At 44.4% G+C, this 19459-nt stretch overlaps 1 protein-coding gene and 1 long non-coding RNA gene across 2 annotated transcripts; one reads left to right on the top strand and one right to left on the bottom strand.

Moving 5' to 3' along the window:
• Positions 1-2092: 2092 nt before the first annotated feature.
• Positions 2093-18803, bottom strand: DMRT3 (doublesex and mab-3 related transcription factor 3). Its single transcript, XM_017518335.2, has 2 exons — positions 16266-18803; positions 2093-3784 (listed from the first exon to the last, which is right to left on the bottom strand). The coding sequence occupies exons 1-2, from the start codon at positions 16723-16725 to the stop codon at positions 2820-2822; spliced, it is 1425 nt and encodes a 474-aa protein (XP_017373824.1). The 5' UTR covers positions 16726-18803; the 3' UTR covers positions 2093-2819.
• Positions 16619-19124, top strand: LOC119469477. Its single transcript, XR_005198302.1, has 2 exons — positions 16619-16701; positions 18797-19124. It is a non-coding gene; the product is annotated as an uncharacterized LOC119469477 (long non-coding RNA).
• The last annotated feature ends 335 nt before the right edge of the window (positions 19125-19459 follow it).

The following is a 19459-nucleotide window of genomic DNA, read 5'->3' as shown; positions in this document are numbered from 1 at the left end:
ACTGCTTTACAGATAGCTCCATTTTGCTGGCCATCATAAAGAGGCCAATGAAAATGATTTACAGGAAAAATCAAGCTGTAAGGACGCTGTATCAGTGAGGTTTTGCTTAGTTCGGGTGGTTCAACTTGAAGAAGTAATGGCTGCGGACAGGCTTTGTAGCATCTTGGCTTAGGTGCTGTAGTACATGATCATTATTGCTTGCTAAATGTGAGTAAACTTTTGGAATGAAGATGCCTTTAAAATACATTTGTCCTAGGTAGGTCCAGACATTAGCACTTGGTTGCCACATGCAATGTCCTGGACATATCTTTAGAATCAGGGGGCAAACTGCTCTCCCCCTCCCCATTCCCCTTCCTTCTTCCTTATGTAAACATTAATGTTTAAATAGAACCCCAACAACAAACCATATTTCCTTTTTTTTTTTTTTTTTTTTTTTTTTAAAAAGTTTTGTTTTTTTTTTTTTTTTTTTTTTTTTTCAGACCACCCCTGGCTCTATCCCCTAGGCTAGAGTACAGTGGTGCAATCTCTGCTCACTGCAACTTCTGCCTCCCCAGCTCAAGCCATCCTCCCACCTCAGCTTCCCAAGTAGCTGGGAATACAGGTGCATGCCATCATGCCTGGCTAATTTTTGTATTTTTTGTAGAAACAGGCTTTTACCATGTTGCCCAAGCTGGTGGCAAACTCGTGAGCTAAAGTGATCCACCTCCCAAAGTGATGGGATTACAGGCAAGAGCCATCATGCCTGGCCCATATTTACTTTTAAACACTCTAGTATGTAACTATGTCAATTAAATACATATTAGTCCAACTAACACAAGGAATTTTTCCCCTCAAAGGTTTTTCATGCCAAACGTGCCCAATGGAAATAAAAATGAGAAGGCTCTTTCATTTTAAGTATCTTCCTTCCCCTGGGAACCCATTCAAAGGCGGGGAGCATTTCAGGCTGACTTGCCCTTCTCCTTCCCAGGACTGAAGAACCTTTTAAGACTTACTCCTGCACTGGGAGCTCTCTCTGCATCCTTGTCATGTAGCGGTTTTTATTTATTTGCTTACTTACTTTCCCTTCCACATTCATAAGTTTATTGTCTGACCTAAGCAGTCATCTTACCTTTCAAGCACTTTGAAAAATGGAAACAGTAAGTCAGAGAAGTGGTTGGTGTGAACACCACTGAATATTACTGTTTGAAAATTCTCTAAAAAAAAAACGTGAGCAAGAAGTTTGTCATATACAGTACCCCAAGAATGTTTTTAAAATGAAAGAAAAAAACCCTGGTTTTCAATGTTTTGCCTCAAAACAGAATGTCATGGTCTCTAAGTAAGAATGAAGGGGCCAGGTGCAATGGCTCATGCCCATAATCCCAGCGCTTTGGGAGGCCAAGGTGGGTGGATCTCACCTGAGGTCGAGAGTTTGAGACAATGTGCCCAACATGGAGAAACCCCATCTCTACTAAAAAAAAAAAAATTGGCTGTGCATGGTGGCGCATGCCTGTAATCCCAGCTACTCGGGGGGCTGAGGCATGAGAATTGCTTGAATCTGGGAGGCAGAGGTTGCAGTGAGGTAACACAGCCAGACTCCATCTTAAAAAAAAAAAAAAAAAGGAATGAAGGAATGCATGTCTATATTCTGAACGCAAAGCTATGAATTTAACTAACAGAAGCAATAGTTTTCATGGACTGCATACTTCCTACGTCAGGAACTGGGCTATGCGCTTTCCTTGCTTCCCACACTCAACTGTACATTGTTGGGAGTTTTCCATTTTTACTCTGTTTTTAATGGGATTCTCCACTAAAATACCTGCTTATCTTGGACTCATAGGTAGGTAACTTGGATGATACATAGAAAGCACATTCTCTTAAACATAGTAGGCACTCAGTAAGTATGTGTTGAAGAGAATACAGGGAATTAACTCCATTCTTGAACAAATTATCTGTGTTTCTGAATGCAGCCCTAAAACTTTGCCATTGATATTTCTCAGGAACGCCTCGTTTAACTGATACTTTGATTCCTAATCCATGCATCAGTAAGTCGTTTTTACATCGTTTCTATTTTTAGAGATCCTCTTTCTACAAGTAGAAATGACATAAACCAAGCTCATCTCCTTATTTATTTTTTTTCTAGAGTCCTTAGCATGCTATATTAACCCGACAAAGCTTAATCTTGTGTTCGTTTCACAATACATTTCATGCAGTTCACAGCTGTGATTGGTTTTACATTGACATTACACATATTTCGATTCAGCCATGTGAAAGGAGTAATTCTTAATGGAGTTTGTCTCTGAAAACTGTCCAAGCCTAAATAAGCATATGAGGCAGTTCACTCTATTCTTAAGTGCATCTCTCTTTAAAATGCAAGGATTTTTAGCATAAGAATATAATGTCCCTGTTTATAGTCCATTTGCAACCGAACCACTTCCTTTAGGTTTCACATATCCTGAGGAATCCACTTTTACAAAATTGCATTCAAGTATATAATTTCATTTAACATTCCAGGTTGGGTTTAGGTGCAAGGCTGACCTTCAGCTTTACATCCCCAAATAAATGTTCCATGGACCCAGCCTTCCCAAGACTATTCTTAACATTAGACTCTCTTTTACAATAAACATTCAGCACTAAAGCCACAGAGCAGAGCTATTTGGCATTTTCCAGTGAAGTGCAAGAAGTTAAATAAGTTATGTTTTTATTGCTAATGTATAGAATCAAGCACAGTCACTTTGTCAAACAGAAGGAAAGGACATACACAAGATGTGGCCTCTCCTCAGATGCCTCAGGGTCAAAATGCACAGAAAACGTCACCTGGCCGCCACCCATCCAGCACCACTTTAAGATGATGTGTTGAGTATTCTCGAGTCCGAGGAGTCAGACCTCTCGTCATAGTCGTCCTCGGTGTACATGGACTGCTTTGACACAATTGGACACCCATCATCAGGGATGGAAATCCGAGGGTCTTCAGTGGCACGGGCAGGAAGGACTGGTGAGCTTCTGAAGACGCTGGTAGTGTTACTGGGGAAAGGACTAACATACTGGGACCTCAACTGATACTGCTGCTGCAGCGTCATGGTGTTCCACAGGGTGACATCATTGGGCAAAAAGGGGCTCGACTGGTTTCTCGCCAAAGTATTCCTCAGCATCAGCGGGTACCGGGGTGGCTGGGGGAAAGGGTGCTGCAGAGGCACGGCCAAGGGATTGGGGACAACATTACTAGAGTCGGCAGAAAACCTCAACGTGTCTGGGACTCGAAAGGCTGATCCCACAGACCATTTGGAAGACGAGATGGGGTAGGAGCTCAAGGTGTGTTCAAAGATGTGCCCATTGGAGGGCAACACTAGACTCTCGGGTTCTGCGGAAGTTCGCTCTGCTCCCGTGACTGAGGATCGGCTGGAGAGCAGGACTTCCACGGCACTCACCAAGTCCCCGCCACAGCCCTTGAGGATGAGCTCAAGCACTGTTGGCTTCTGATTGGGGAATATCTTTTTTAACACTTCGAGTGGTGGTCTGTTGGCTTTCAAGCTGAAGGGCAGAGAAACAGTCCCCGAGGGGCCCTCAATCAGGAGGTGATTCTGCTCCGCGTGGTACTTGGGGCTGTCAGGGTGGCTCTCAGGGTTGCCTCCATTTTTCTGGACAGCATACCCCCCTTCATCCACAGACACTATCTCAGGGCTCTCAGGGGTGAAGCAGCCCTTATTCTTTGTCACATCTGGGGAACTCCTCTGGTCAGTGTCTTTGTCGCTGAAGACCTCTGTATTGTCTGCTGAGCTGCCATCTCCAAGTCGTTCTTCAGCCAAATCTGAAAAACAGAACAGCTGAGTTAATCTTTTCCTGGTGTGCATAAAGAGGAACAGATGTGATCAGAAGAGCCTGTACACGTGCTTTTTGGAAGAGCAAATGCATCCCAGTGGGTCATAATATACTACAAGCCTTTTTAAAAAAATTTGAACTATGTCACTGGCAAATGAAAAGAAAAAAAAAACCTCTAAATAAAGGGCTAGAAATCAGAGTGACTTCTTAGAATGCTTTGGGCAAGGAAGCTTGTCTTCATCATGGAACGGCTACATGAACCTATAACCACGGAAGATATGGTTTTCATAGCAGTGACAATCTCAATTAGGAGTGTCTGTGGGACCGCGGGAAACTCCTGGAAGAGCAAAGCTCTGGGAGAAACAGGAAAATGAGCTCAGCTTGTCCTCCAGCTCTTCTTCTGCAAATGAGGTCCCCAGCTGTAATCTAGGGACAGCACCATCCAGATAACCACAGGGAATTTTAATATTTTAAATCTACTTCCCATAGGCTGATTTTGTGTTAAATATGTCTTATGAACCAATCAGTGTGTTTCATCAGGTTACCATGTACAATAGCGAGCTAATTCAATTGCTAAGTGAAAGATAACTCTATCCATTGAAATCTTTCGTAAGAAGCCACTTGAGGGACTGGCAAACTTGGTTGCCAATAACTTGAGCTAGACAGCAAACAAAACCAGCTCTGAATTCTGGATGGCAGGATAAGTTGCTGGAGAGGAAAAAGGAAGTGGCTAGAAAGGGCTAGAAACTGCACGGGAGCATTATCCATCAATGAAACAATGCATCATCACGATCCACAGCCACAGCTGGCATGAGGCAGATACGTGTCCCTGAACGGTTTTGTTGGTAAAGTTCATGGAAAAGACTTGAAGATGCCTTTTTTTTTAAGCCAGTGAAATTTGAAGATACCATTTTGTATTATATGAAAAGAAGAAGAAGGGAAAAAAGCTTCCCAAATAAAGCAGATACCTGCTATAAAGTAAACCAGTTGCAAATTTAACATGTTGACCTAAGAATATTTTTACCTAATGTCTGGTAATATTGCAGGGCTCAGCACACAGAAAAGAGTAAGTCAGAAGGGTTTGCTTTGCAGTAGTAAATTCTAACAGGCCTTTATAATAAAGAAACATATTTTGTAGAAGCAAGCTATATGCAAATCGAGTTTTATCCTTTTTTTTGAGGCACAGTCTTACTCTGTCACCAGGCTGGAGTACAGTGATGCGATCTGGGCTCACTGAAACCTCAGACTCCTGGGTTCAAGCAATTCTCCTGTCTCAGCCTCCTGAGTAGCTGGGACTATAGGTGCACACCACTACACCCAGCTAATTTTTGCATTTTTAGTAGAGACAGGGTTTCACCATGTTGGCCAGGATAGTCTCAATCTCTTGACCTCATGATTCGCCCACCTCGGCCTCCCAAAGTGCTGGCATTACAGGCATGAGTCACTGTGCCCAGCCGAGTTTTATCCTTTTTTGAAACATGCACTGGCTGTGGCTACTCAAAGCCAGGGTAACTGATCGAAAGATGAAAATTCGTTTTTTTTTTTTTTTTTTTTGAGAAAGAGTTTCACTCTTGTTGCTCAGGCTGAAGTACAATGGCACGATCTAAGCTGACCGCAACTTCCGCCTCCCAGGTTCAAGCAATTCTCCTGCCTCAGCCTTCTGAGTAGCTGGGATTACAGGCATGCATCACCATGTCCGGCTAGTTTTGTATTTTTAGTAGAGACAGGGTTTCTCCATGTTGATCAGGCTGGTCTCAAACTCCCGACCTCTGGTGAGCTAGCAGCCTCGGCCTCCCAAAGTGCTGGGATTACAGGCGTCAGCCATTGTGCAAGCCCAAAAGATGAAAATTATTAATGACCTGGTTGTTGGGTTGTAAACAATTGCTTTGCCTGTGTTTGCTGCTGCCCTACCTGAATGGCCTCATTGTTGCCTTTTTTGTGAGCACACCTGTTTATGTACAGATAGCCAGCTGGTGAAATTTCATCAAAGCAGCTTCTAGAAGCCATCTTCTCCTACACTTGTTGTTTATTTTAAAAGTCTTAAAGGCCCACTTATGAACATTCTTCTAATACAGGATATATCTAAGTGTAACCAAAAAACAAAACTTTGGTCCTTCATAAAGCAATAAATATGTGGCAAACATAAGTAAATAATTTTAAAACATTCTTAAATTACCTCAGTGCAAGTGTCAACATAAATTTGATAGGAATTCATACTTATACCAAATTTGCATTTTAATTAAACTGCTTCTTTTTTCTTTTTTTTTAACTGCTTCTTTTTTAATACAAAATGTAAGATTTCTAATGAGAGGTTCATTTGCAGCACATACATAAGAAGCCATCTTCACTTTATATAATGACTCTGTGACAAAGACTCTATTGTAGAATGACTATTTTTGTAAGAGAAATTTGACATATTCTCTCCTATGACTTCTTAGGGTGGGAGACCCAGCTTTTATCTCTTGAGTATTTGAACTCATATAGCATTTGAACTCATGTCCTTGATCCAAAAGAGAAATATAGCAACAAAAAGGCTTCTATAGATTTACTTTATAATCAGCTAGATGTATTTAAATTTTCCTGACTCATGACCCCATACATACTTCTTGGCTGTTACTCTATTATTAAACATTTGAAAATTATTAAACAATTGAAAACACTTGATAATATATGTAAATATACTATCACTTTCGGAAATTGGAAAAACAAGTCAAATACTCTCCCCATATAAATACGGTATGGACATAAAGTACTTCTTTAAAGTACTATGTACTTCTAAAGAGTTTTCTTCTTTTTTTAACTTTAGCCTACATTACTATGATTAGCACCAAGTATTTATATTTCTGCAAGATACTGGGAGAAACAGAATAAAGGATGAAAAACACCAACAAGTGTAAGACTCACACCTAAATTATGGACTTTATCTTCTGGGGAAATAAGACGCACATGCAGGAGAAAAAGCAAACAGGGCCTTGCAGCATTTGCTAAGCCTCAAATATGACACACATTACATACCAATGTTCATAGCAGCAGCATTCACAATAGCCAAAAGGAGAAAAAAACCCAAATGTCCATCAATGCATGAATGTACAAAACATGGTACACACACACAACACACACACACACACACACACACACACACAGTGGGATATTATTCAGCCTCAAAAAGGAATGGAATTCTGATACATGCTATAACATGGACGAACATTGACTGCATTAGGCTAAGTGAAATACGCCAGACACAAAAAGACAAATACTGTATGACTCCACTTATATTCGATACCAAGAATGGGCAAATTCAGAGGGAAAGTAGAAAGGTGGTTGCCAAGGGCTGGGAGGAAAAGGGAATGGAGAGTTATTGTTTAATGGGTATGGAGTTTCTGTGTGGAATGATGAAAAGGTTCTGGAAATGGATGGTGGTGATGGCTACACAACATTTTGAATAAACTTAATGCCACTGAATTATACACCTAAATACGGTTAAAACTGTAAACTTTATATTATGTATACTTTACCACAATAAAAAAAGAAAAAATATGTCATACGGTGTCACAGTAACGAGGAGATAGTGAAGAGATTTTTTAAAGCAAGAGAAACAAATGGTCCTTCTTGGGAATAAAAGGTACATAAGCACAGCTGGAAAGCTTAAAGCTCAACTATTTTTAAAAGAAATGTGTGAACCAAATAGCTCTGTGTTTTAAAAGGTACCCCTGCCCCCGCTTTGGAAAAGTTTCAAACACTGAAAACATATTAGGAAATGTTTTTTGAGGTCTATCAACCAAATTGACTCTTCCACAGTACACTTCATGCTTCAGAAGAAAGTGGATCACACGGCAGAAGGCTAACTTAAAGGAGAATTACGGAATGAGGTTCCCAGTAACCTAATAAATCTACCATTATAAAAATGTAGTCTTTTTTTTTCCCAAGGTAGCAACAGATATACCATCCCAATCAACTGAATACAGGATTCAGCAGGATTACAGGATTACAACTCTGACAAAACACAATTCCACTTTGTACCTATTTTCCTATTTTCTTTGGAACAGATGGTAGTGGAATCTTATATCGATGCCAGCTTGTTTAGCAACTGTGAATTCTCAAACTGTGAAAGTCACTTTCTCATTTTGTTGTGTTACCCTTTGTCCTGCTACTGGGACATGCTAGTGCATCATGCACTTCTGGTTGCTTGTCAAGGAGTGGTGATGGATAGATTATGCTGAATCCTCCATACTCTCTCCGCAGGTTTCTGTGTTGATCACCCACTCCAACAGGGTATCTGGCTGTGCCCAAAATATGAGAAAAGCTAAAAGGATGTCTCAGGAATCAAATCTACAAATTCAGGGTATACCAACCAGCTGAGCTTAGCACTGTTTATACTGTGTTCAAAGGAAAGACAAAGATGACGAAAGAAGCAACAAGGAGAGCACACCTGTGAGGTTCATGCACCAGAGCCACACTAAAGTCCTGCTAAGGAGTGCTGGGTGAGTGGAATCTCCATCAACATCTAGGTTTTTGGAGCTTTAAAACCAGGCAAAGGAAGACTAGCCTCTAACTTCGCACCAAGAATAATTCACCAAACAACAATTTCTGAAGGGCAGAATATACAATCCCTGCAATTTTGTGGCACTATGGTGTCTAGTACTGGTTGTATTGTAAATTATTCTATTATAAATACAGACTTGCACAAGTAATTATAGAGGGTGAGTTTTGAGCCCAGTGATAAAGTATAATAACAGGTATTTCTTTACATCTCAAGACTATTTCCTAAATAAACTTTACAAATCATTCTAGTTGGTTTAAAACACAAAGGCTTTTTCAGACATAGAAATGTGAAACTCCCAACTAACAAAATAAAATAGGAAATAATCCTGAAACATTTTGCCTTCTTTCTTCTTGAAACTGAAACCCTAATTCCTAAGACATTAAGAGTGTATTTCAACTGATAATATTTTTGCCCCTGGTAGATGGGTGTAGAAAGTCAAAACTATTAGTCAAACGAGGAAGTATCAATTTTATCAAATATTACAAATATTATTGAAAGTGATGAGTATGCTGTTTCTATCGCTAAACATGTAGCTATTTTAAAAATCTTACTAAATATTCACTCTTCTATTACATATTTCATGGGGGCAGAAACACTTATAGCCATCTCTTTTAAACTGCACTAGGGTAAAAAAAGGTTTTTAAAAGAAGTAGATATTCAATTGAAAGGAAAAGTTTTTCTATAGATAACAATGCTACCAACTTCAAAATATACGCCACAAGATGACTACAATACTTTTCTTTTCTTTTTTTTTTTTTTTTGGTACAAGATTTTTAGCTAAGGAGAGAAAATAAACACTTATAAAAGTGACTTTCAATCTAAAATTATAGTTTGAAAATGTAACTTTCTTTAGGGAAGTTTTTCATATGAAAACGCAATTTAGTAAAAAAAAAAAATGTGTAATTTGAAATACTTTGAGAAAGTCTACCACATATGAGAAACAAACATTCTACTCAAGATGCATAAAAGTGAAAAATCTTTCTGACTTAGATGTTACAGGCTGTATCCATTATATCCAGTTATATCTACAAAAATAAAATAGTTCTTACATACAGAATGAAAACACAGAAAAATTAGCAAGAGAGGAATATTTCCTAGCTCAAAAGTCTCTGGACTCCCCCACCCCTTTTGAAATCACGTCATGCATTCTGAAACATAGATTGTCATATCCTCATCCGGGCAAGGGAGGGAGCCCAAGCAGGATGAACTTCCACAGGAGACCATTGCCTAGTCAGAATTCTAACCACAGACAAACATTTCACATTTTCTGTTATCTTTATCTCACACTGAAAGTGATGAATAAAAAAAAAATCTGAATAGTTGAAGATCTAAAGAACACCAGGGTATGATCTCACTCTAAAAACCTTCCTTTCTTCCTGGGTGGGTTGATGGGGTGGGGGAGGGTTGTGAAAAAATATATATATATACATGTACACATACACACACACACACACAAGCCATGCTTTGCTTTTTAAAAAATCATTAACAACACTGAATTAATAATGTATGAAGGAATCAGAGTGGTTCCTTGACACTAATATTTTGGGGGAATATTACTAGAGATAGGACTGGGTTTAAGAAAGTATGGTTTATAACTGTGGACCTCATATATTTTGTAAAAATTTAGTTTTTATTTCCTTCTTAACTCAGAAGGAAATACTTTCCAAGAAGCAGAGGAGAAATTACCTACAAATCTACATGTTTATTTGGTACCTTCAAAAATGTACCTGCCTATCATCCATCTATTTAACAAATGCCTCACTATGCTCTCATGTACGGTGCTGGATAAGATTATACAGAGATGATCAAAGCATTGCCTCCTGCTCACTGAGAGGCTTACAGATTACTAAGTAATCTTTTGTAAAATTCCAAGTAAGCTACAGTTGGTCATATTTTACAGTGGAATACAGCAAATAACTCCAAGGATAGCAGCTGGGCAGACCATGGTGTCTTCACAGGAGGCACTATTGTTTTAAATGCTCACATATAAAGATTATGGATGCCAGAGATATATGCTGAACTAAACAAAGTAATAGTGGGAAAAAAGTGGAACACTGATCCCTGCTCTGTAAAATTTATGTCTGCTTAGTTGTTGTAATCAAGAGATTGGAGATGTAAAGAATTGATATGCTGGGTGTTAAGTTTTTCACAATTATTACTGTTATTTGGTACTTAATTGTGCCTTTTACAGCTGTTTATACAATAAAATGCAAAAAAAAAAATAAAACCCACACCTAGTTATTTTAGTTTCCCTTCTGAGAACAGTAGTATGTGTTGCATTGCTCAGGCAAAGGGATGACTCACTAAATTGGTGTGGGACATAACTGGCACAATCACAAGGCGGTGGACCTGTGAGGACCAGCTGTCCCACCACGGCATCCTCCACCTTTGCCATGAGCGTCCATGCATACACCATCAGGGCCACACAGGACTAGACAAGGGGGTCCAAGGACCTAAGCAGCTAATAGCTAAGGGGCTGCAACACGTTAAAAGGGGGGAATAAAGGAACAAAGCAATAGGTGAGGAAGAAGGAAAGAGGAAGAGGAGGTAGGCGGGCAGGCAAATGGCTTTTTACTGGGCTCAGTCCTCTTTCCTGTCAGGAAGAAGTGCAACATTTCCAGAAAGGGGCTCCGAGTTCTCCTGGGACTTTGATTTATGAAGATTTATTCCTTTTCTCTCTGTAAAGTTGTTAGCAGAAGTGCTGACTGGCTGCAGCAAAGAATTTCTCATCAATGCTCTTTGATTGTATTTTGCAAACAAAATGCCTGTTGCTTGGTAACATTTCACTTGAGCCTGACCTTCTCCAAAAGTTATTGCTATCAGATTCGATTTACACTGTCCTCCTGTGATTACTGTAATCTTTTAAACCCGGGAGTTCATCCATCAGGGAAAAAGAAAAGTTGGTTGTGTAAGTCGAGAGCACGGCCATCCTCCAGATTTATAACACCAAGGAGTGATTTGGAGGTGGGGAGAGGTTCTTTCTCAGATGGCAGTAGAACTCTAGTTCCTAGATGTGTAACACACTCATTTTTCCTGCCAACTGGTCCCCAGATCCACACGACAGACCCCAGCGCTTCTCCCACACCAGACCCACGAAGATCAGGCTCTGCAGAGAAAGAACTAGGAGATGAGCACAGGCAGTACCTTCGTGGGTACTGGGGCTGGGTGAGGAAGGCCGAGGCCTATGGTTGCCAGGTAAAATAACAGGACGTCCAGTTAAGTGGGAACGTCAGATTAACAATGAAGAATTTCTAGTAAAAGTATGTCCCATGCAATATTGGCATCCTATTTTTTGTTTGCATGATTTTTGCAAAAGCTGGCAACTCACCTCGGGACTTTGGACTCCTGCGTTGGGAAGGAGCGGGTAGTGAAGCTCAGGACGAGCAGAGAGGGAGTGGTGGCAAGAGCTGGACGTGGGAGAGACAAGGGATGTGGCTGTGTCTGGGCGGTTCCTGAGCTGCCCACAGTGAGCAAGGAAAGAGCTGGCCCCTGCAGGTGTCGAGGAGCTGGGCTCAGCTGCAGCTCCAATCCCCTGGTGCAAGGGGACAGCAGCAGTCCATTGTGGCCGCAGGGTCCCCCCTCCACTGCCCCCAATCTTTACCCTTACCTTGCGCCCGCTGTGGCTAGGGTACCAGTCCTGGGCCAGTTGCCACAAGCCCCCCAACACACATACCATCTGTACTGCATGCAAACCAGCCAAGCCAAGAGCTGGAAAGACCCCTCCCTGGCAGCGGCAGCATCCCAGCCCCAAGAGCCAGCCCTGGGGTGGGGTTTGGAAGAGACCTTAGTGCCTGTATGTGTATTCCTTTTTATTTGGTTGTGTTTTGTTTTTTAAAATGCAACTGAGTCAAACCTTTGTTTTTTAAAATGTTTTTTAAATTTGGTTTTCTAAAATGCAACTGAGTCAAGGGGTTTGATTTGACTCACCTTTAAATCAAGCTGTCTTAAAATGAGACCCTGTTTTTCAATTCACAGGTACACTTTCTTCATAAATGGTTTTTGGGTATTTCCTGCTTTTCATTTCCTCCTAGCCAATAGTCAGATGGTTTCCCAACCTGGCCTGGACGAGTGTTCCGCAATACCCACTACACTTGCAGGTGCTTTACTTTGGGAAAAAAATAAAGAAAAAAAAGGAAGTGCATCTGGTAGGACCCAATCAAGCTGGAGTAGAAAAGCCCAGAGACAAGCATAAAGATGCTAGGAGGGGCAGGACAAGAGGAAAAATAAAATAAAAGCAGTTTTCCAAAATCTCCTTACTTCTCCCCCACAGTTATCTTGTTTGCTCCACCCCCGTCCCTCAGTAAATCAACAAGAAGATCCTATTTTCCCATTTGATCCTGCTCTCTTATTCCTAACCAACTACAGTTCTGATTTCTTTTTCCCTTTAAGAGCATTTAAAAGAATGTGTGTACATATTCATTTTGATGGCAGATAGAGGCCCAGGAAGAATCTATAGCCAAAGATCTTTCTTCTCTTCACACCAAAGTCTAAGGCAACCCAGGAGACTCCCCTGGAAGAAAAGTTGGGGGTGGGGAAGAGAGCCACAACACAAGAATGTAATTTTAGCTTTTCACCTTGGCGGTGACCCTTAACTTCCCTCAGCTCTTGAGCCCACGTCCTGAAAGGCTGGCTAGCCTGGTTGAGACTGCTGATTCAGATACACTAACAGTTGGAAGATCTTCATGCCTCCTATATTTTCATGGGGAGAAGGAGTATGAGAAGAATGTAGAGGGAATTTAGAAGAATAAATGAACTCAACAGTGTATGTATATATACATATATACAAAAATATACAGCTGATATTAGAATTTAAATTTAAGCTACAGATACAGCTTTTAATAGATATATAGCTTAATATATCTATATATGCAAATATATAGCTTAAATCAAAATGTTGGGCTCAATCAAAATCTCATAATTAATTCCAGGTGCATCATAGATGGTAAAGAGCAGGAGAAATCTATATTCAAAAAGAAAAAAGAAAACTTCATAAACTAGAAGTAAAAACTACTAGAATATGAAAATTTTCCTTAAAAACACCACACATTGAAAGGGATGTTCAACATACTAAACCATTAGATAAAATAACCCTAGTCCTTTAAAAAATCTAAAGCAAAATTTGAGAAAAATTTCTTCCAGTTACAAAACTGAGTTTTGATGTGAATACATCACTCCCTAAACTGGGTGGTTTTTCTCCAGTGATTCACAGCAAACATACACTTTCTTAAGGCATGTGCTTTTCTCAAAGATTTCTTGAGAGGAGAGACTCTATGTGTTTTTGTATACAAGAAAAAAAATTCTCTCTCCACAGCTATGTACTAAAGAGGCCCTTTGCCCTGCAAAAAGACCAACCACATTTTAAAATCAAAGTTCACAAAGTAATAGATCTACACTGCCAGCAGATATTTAAAGATTTCTGCTGGTCTGTCTACTTAATGTACATGTGGACCTACCATTCCAATAGAGATGTGCTTACTCTCTACATATAGTGAACTTCTTATCCAGGAGTAGCTCTGACATCCTTCTAAATACACATGGACTGTTATACACAAACACATTATCAGAACAACTGCAAAAAGGGTGTAATACATATAGCAACAGGCAGTCTCAGTGGGCAGTTGTCTCCAACTTAAACCCCAAATGGACTTTATTCCTACAAGCACTGCGTAGAATGGATCCACTTGTCTGCCTGTCTTCCTAAGCAATTATCTATTATTCTCCTACCTTTCTCCCCACTCCCCATCAGATTAGTGATTGGCTTTTTCAAAAAAAATGAATTATGGGGTCAAATCAATTGAAAGAAGAAAACAAAAGTTGTGTACATCAATATGCAAGGTATGGGGTGCAGGTGACTAGCTGGAATCTGAGCCCCCTGATGCCTCCTCAGTCCCCTATTCAATCCTATTCTCTTTTGCAATTACCTGTTTTCAATTTGGAAGGCTCAGGCTATCACTGAGTATTAGGTAGGAGTAAAACAGAGCACAGCTCTGGTTTGTCCAGTTGAAATCCGTTTCCTTTTTCTATTCTCCCAAAGCATGTATCCTGCTGCTGCTGCTGCAGCTGCTACTCCGCCTTCCTGCCTGCCCTCACTCCTCCTCCTCCTGGGGTTGTGTTTTTAGTTTTGTGACTCTTTAGAAATCATGAGCTTTGGCTATCTCAAAGAACACTCTGAAGAACAGAGGATATGAAAGGAATCCTCTTGAACAGAGACCACAGAACCCAATGCCCTATCACAGGAGTGCTGCTGGGCAGGTGGCCACTGCAAAATGCTACCTCTGATATTAACTCAGACCTCTGCCCTAGTCCTGCGGGAAAAAGAACCAGAGAAGCTGGAAATGGAAAAAAATTAAGAAAATATATTGGTACAAGTCCACTTCTAGAGCTGAGACCAAACTCCTCCTAGTTACTTGTTCAAACCTATGGGAGAAAAAAAAAAAAAGCACTAAAACCTTTTTCTCCTCCTCTCATTCCTCTGTGGCAAATCCATAAATATAAAAAGATGAGACAGACAAAAGAGAGGACTGGTGAGCATTCTTGAGAAATGTTTACATACTAACTTGGATTAAATATCCACAAAATCCAAGTTCAGCAAACTCTCTTCCATCTTTAAAATTCCCAGCCCTTCTCTCACACACAGGCTCTTCTCAGAGCTTCAGGCCTGGATAGCATGACTGAAAGGGCAGAAGAACTGGACCTGCCAGTCACCCATCGACTCACCACCAAACAGGTGAGTCTGCATCGTTTCCCCAGCTGCACAGGATCCAAGCAAAGCAGTCCTGTGCTCCTGAAAGCCTCTCTCCAGAAGCTAGGGTAGTCTTTAGGAAGCTGGCAGGTCAGTGTAGGTACCAGCTTTGCCACAGTTCTACCTACAGGAGGGCTCTGGACCTTCCCACTCCTAATTCCAGCATGCCTCCTTCCGGGAGAAGGTGGGCCGTTTTCCTTTGTGCATTTGACCCAGAGAAACACCAAACACGTGTCCACTGAATTTCAAGAGCCGTCAGAAGAGCTCTTGCGCTAGGCAGAACAGCAAGCTAGAAATTCCCCAGGAGGAGAGAGACTAAGAGACCCAGCTCAGGCCTGCCAAGCTCAGGAGGCCTGTAGGAGAGAAACGGATGGGTGGTGGGGGATCAGATTTTGTTTTTTATTTCTTTAAAACACGAAGACAACTGAGGGCAGCCTGGGGAACAGTGTTAAAGGATCTAGGAGGTTCTGCAAAGGAGTGAATTCTGGCGCACCAGGTCCCGCTATCAGCTCAGGAGCCTTTCGGGACCTTTTTACGGTCATTGCTAAATGGTACTTCTTTCACCAATTACAACAGTCTGGAGACCACGGAGCAAAGCTAGAAAGGCCATGGGTCAGAGTTGGAATGCTCGTCCTCACTCAAATTTTCCTGGGCCCTGGGCCGGGCCGGGCCGGGCCGGGCCGGCTGGGCGGGGCAAGGCCGAGAAGCACAGGCAGCTCAGAGTCAGCCAGGGCTGGGCCTTGGCTCCTTCCCTACACCTACCCATTCCAACCCCCAAATGCGAGGCCCTCTGAAACCCGCAGCCCAGGAAACTCTGCCCCATGTAGGGCAGTGTGCCCGCCTGCGTTTTAATTTGGTCCCGTCTCGACTCCGTTTATCTCCCTGCTCAATCTGACATGTTCCCCTTTAACCTGGGGAAGGCACCTGACGACCCTGATTCACAGTCCCGTGGTGTGGCTCCCCGGAGACGCCTTCCCGGCGGGCGCGAGTGCCACCCGCGCTGGGTCCAGACTCAGCCGGCTTCTCCTGGGAGAGGAAACACCGGCCTGGCGGAGGGTGGGAAAGAAAACTCCGCCAGGCCCACTTTCCAAAACCTTGCCTCCAGGCGTCCCAGGTGGAGCTGCAGCAGGCATTCCGAAGTTGCCCAAGCGCCCGGCCAAACTCCCGCACCGCAGACGCTCTTACCTGGCTTGGCGAGCTGCGCCTGCAGAGCCCCGGGCTGCGGCTCGGAGGTCCAGCGCAGAGCCGCGGCCGCGGCCAACTCGGCAGCAGGGCGCGGCGGCGGCGGCGGCGGCTGAGACGGCTGAGAGGCCGGTGGCGGCTGCGGGGCGGCGGCGGCGTCCCCGGGCGGCGGGGGCCCGGGCAGTGCGCGCAGCGAGTCGGGGATGAGGCTCTCCAGGCTCTCGTTGGCTTGCTGCCGGCGCAGCGCCACCTGCGCCGCCATGACCCTCTGCCGCTCGATGATGAGGATGCACTTCTCGCAGGTGCAGTCCTTGAAGCGGCAGTAGCGCTTGTGGCCCTTGAGCCAGGAGAGCACGCCGTGGTTGCGGCAGCGCGCGCACTTGGGCGTGCGCTGCAGGGGCGCCCGCGGCGGCTGCGACACCGGGCCGCCCATGTACAGGTAGGGGGAGCCGTAGCCGTTCATGCTCCAGGCTCCCGGATGAGTTGACTGGCTGGAGGCGGGAGCGGTCCAGGGAGCTCTGGACGGCAGGGTTGCGAGGCACTCTCAGGGGCGGCCTCCGGGCGGCGCGACCCTTGGTCCCGGAGCCCCAGCGGTTGGGTGTGCCCCGGAGCGGCTGGAGGTGCCGCAGCCGTCTCTCCAGCTCCCTCGGCGCTCACAGCTCGGCCTCCCGGCTCGAGCCCAGCCAACCCCCAATGCGGGCCGCTGCTTAGGGCGCGCAGCCGAGTCGGCACGTCCTCCCTTGCTAAGGCGCAGCGGCGGCTGCAAGGAGCGGGCGAGAGCTCTGTTTAAGGTCTGAACCAGCTCGTCTGCAGTTCCCTCGCGCGCTGGCCGGACCCAGCACCTCCTCCGCCGCCCTCCTCCAACCCCTCCTCCTTCCCACCGCCACCCCCACCCCTGGGGTCCCGGTCTCCTTGCACTCCCCGCCCCACGCCTTCCTCCTCCTTTGCTCCCCTCAGGTCCCTGCACTTCACCTTCCTTGCCACCTGCAGCCAGGCCACGCTCGCGGGGGCGCTCACGGCCCCCTCCTCCAAGTCCTCTCCACTACCCGAGCCTGCAGCGGGAGACTGCAGCGCTCCGGAACGCGGCGTGCTCGCGGGGCGGAGAAGGGGAGGACCAGCGAGAGTGAGGGTGGGGGTCCATGTAAGGGAGTGAGGTGGCCGCTCCCCTTCTCTCTCTTCTCCTCCCTTCAGTCCTGCTGTGGCCGCGTTTTTCCAAGCACAAGGCTGCTTTTATCCCGACGTTTGGCTGCAGAAACTCAGCTCTGGGAGAACCCGAACCTACGGGAGTGTTGGGGGTGCACCACAGACCTGGGTGGAGTTTAGGATAGGGGATTGGAGTGATGTTGGTTTGGGAAAGTTAGGCTCTTTTCTTAATTTCCTTTTAAAACGTATTTTTTTAATCTTTTGTTGCTTTGGGAGAAAATGTTTGTGGAGATCTGCCGGCCCAAGGATGACAACCCCCCCCTCTTTTTTTTTTCTGGCAGGCAAATTTTACTTTTCGATCCTCCTCTCCATGTTTTAATATTAAACAATATCCTGAAAGGTCAGGGACATACGTGTTCCCGGAAAGAATTTGCTAAGCGCCAGGTATAAACTTTCAAGGAGCAGACGCAGAAGCCACATTAGCGCCCCCAAAGTTATCTCTTCCCTCTCTCCCAGCAGCCACTGGAAGCAAACGGAAGTCTGGAGCCAGCCACTCAATTCAGATCCCCAAGGATTCTGTGATTTAGTTATGGTTATGGGATAGGGCCACTTTTCACCCCTTAACCTACAGACCCCAGTCATAGATGTCTTGGGGGAGAGGGTCCTTGCACAAGATGACAGCAGAAAACTTCGTTTAGATTATTTGTGTGTTCCCATTCTCCCAGGAGTAGCCGGTTTGGCCTAGTGCAGACTATCGCTATATGTGCACAAGGAAGGCCCTCCCCCTCGCCCTCCCCCCTGCCCATCAGCAAATAAACAAAAACCAAAACAGGTAGATACACTGGGAGCAGGACAGCACAATAGCTCTATGCGAAGCGGGGCTGTTCCAGAGCCTTCGGTGGGTACGCTTCTAAGAGTGTTTGCACCAAGCGCATCTCCTGGCGGGGAATCGAATGCTAGATGAAATCGGGCAAGTCCGCTGCGATGCCCGACCCCTCGTGGGCACAGAGGCCCTTATCCCTCCGGGAGGCCGCTTTTCTTCCTTTTCTCCGTACTCCCCTGGAAGTAAGCAAACAACCCGAAAACGTTCCTCTGATGTTTGCTGTGAATTCAAGGGAAGCACCTCCAGGCGTTCTAGCAGCCAACCCTCTGCCTAGAAGGCTGATTCGCGGAGGAGAGGAGGGTTTAAAACCGAACCCGGTTGTGTGTTTCCCTCGAAGCCTTTAGCTGTCCCGTATCATACACGTCCATGAGATGGGGATCGCGGGAGACTGACCTGGAGTGTGGACAAGGAGCCCTAACATTCGAGTGGGAGGCCATCCTCCCAAGCCGCGTGGGGTAGGGACCCCTCGGTCTTGCCGCTTCCCCCACCACTTTAATCCTTCCTCCAGTCTCAGCCTTCTCTAGGAAAGCAAGCCCTAAAGCACAACTGGAGGAAATTTCGTAAGCTCTGGGAACAGGAAGCAGAGGTCGCCCGCAGCCCTGTAGGCCAGAGGCTAGGAAGTGAGGAGCTGGACGCGAGTCATTTAACGCGCTGAGGTATACAGGGCCACGAATGACACCTTATCTGAAAACTATCGCGCTGAAACCTCCGGGTCTCTTGGAAACGTGGGGATCAACGACTTTTTTCAAAACCAAATTTCTTCCGATTTTCTTCAAATGGTCAGTGAAACCAAGGAGTAGAAAGAACTTGAGCATGAATAAATTTTTAAAAGGAAAGCAGAAGAGCTCTGCACCAGGTTTGTGGGGGCATTCTCACTACCAAGGCGACCCCTCTTCCCCGTTTCTCCCTTGGTCACCTAGCCACCCTAACTCCTTGCCACTCAAACAGTCTGGCATTATTTGGTCCCTGGGGCCCGTTTCACTCCGGTGCACATCGGGGGCTGAGATCTAAATACTCATTTGATATAGTGCAGTAATCCTTTTCTCATATTTGATGGGAATGTTTTCCATATCCCAGTATTTGACAACATCTCCCTATAGGGACAGGTTTGTATTTATGTTGGTAAAATGTCCCCTGCCTCAAAGTCTATTGTAACCCAACACCTGACAAC

This window comes from Cebus imitator, unplaced genomic scaffold (genome assembly GCF_001604975.1).
Source record: "Cebus imitator isolate Cc_AM_T3 unplaced genomic scaffold, Cebus_imitator-1.0 Scaffold670, whole genome shotgun sequence".
Lineage (NCBI taxonomy): Eukaryota > Metazoa > Chordata > Mammalia > Primates > Cebidae > Cebus > Cebus imitator.
Note: the sequence above shows the minus strand (reverse complement) of the source record. Positions and strands in the feature narration are given on the sequence as shown.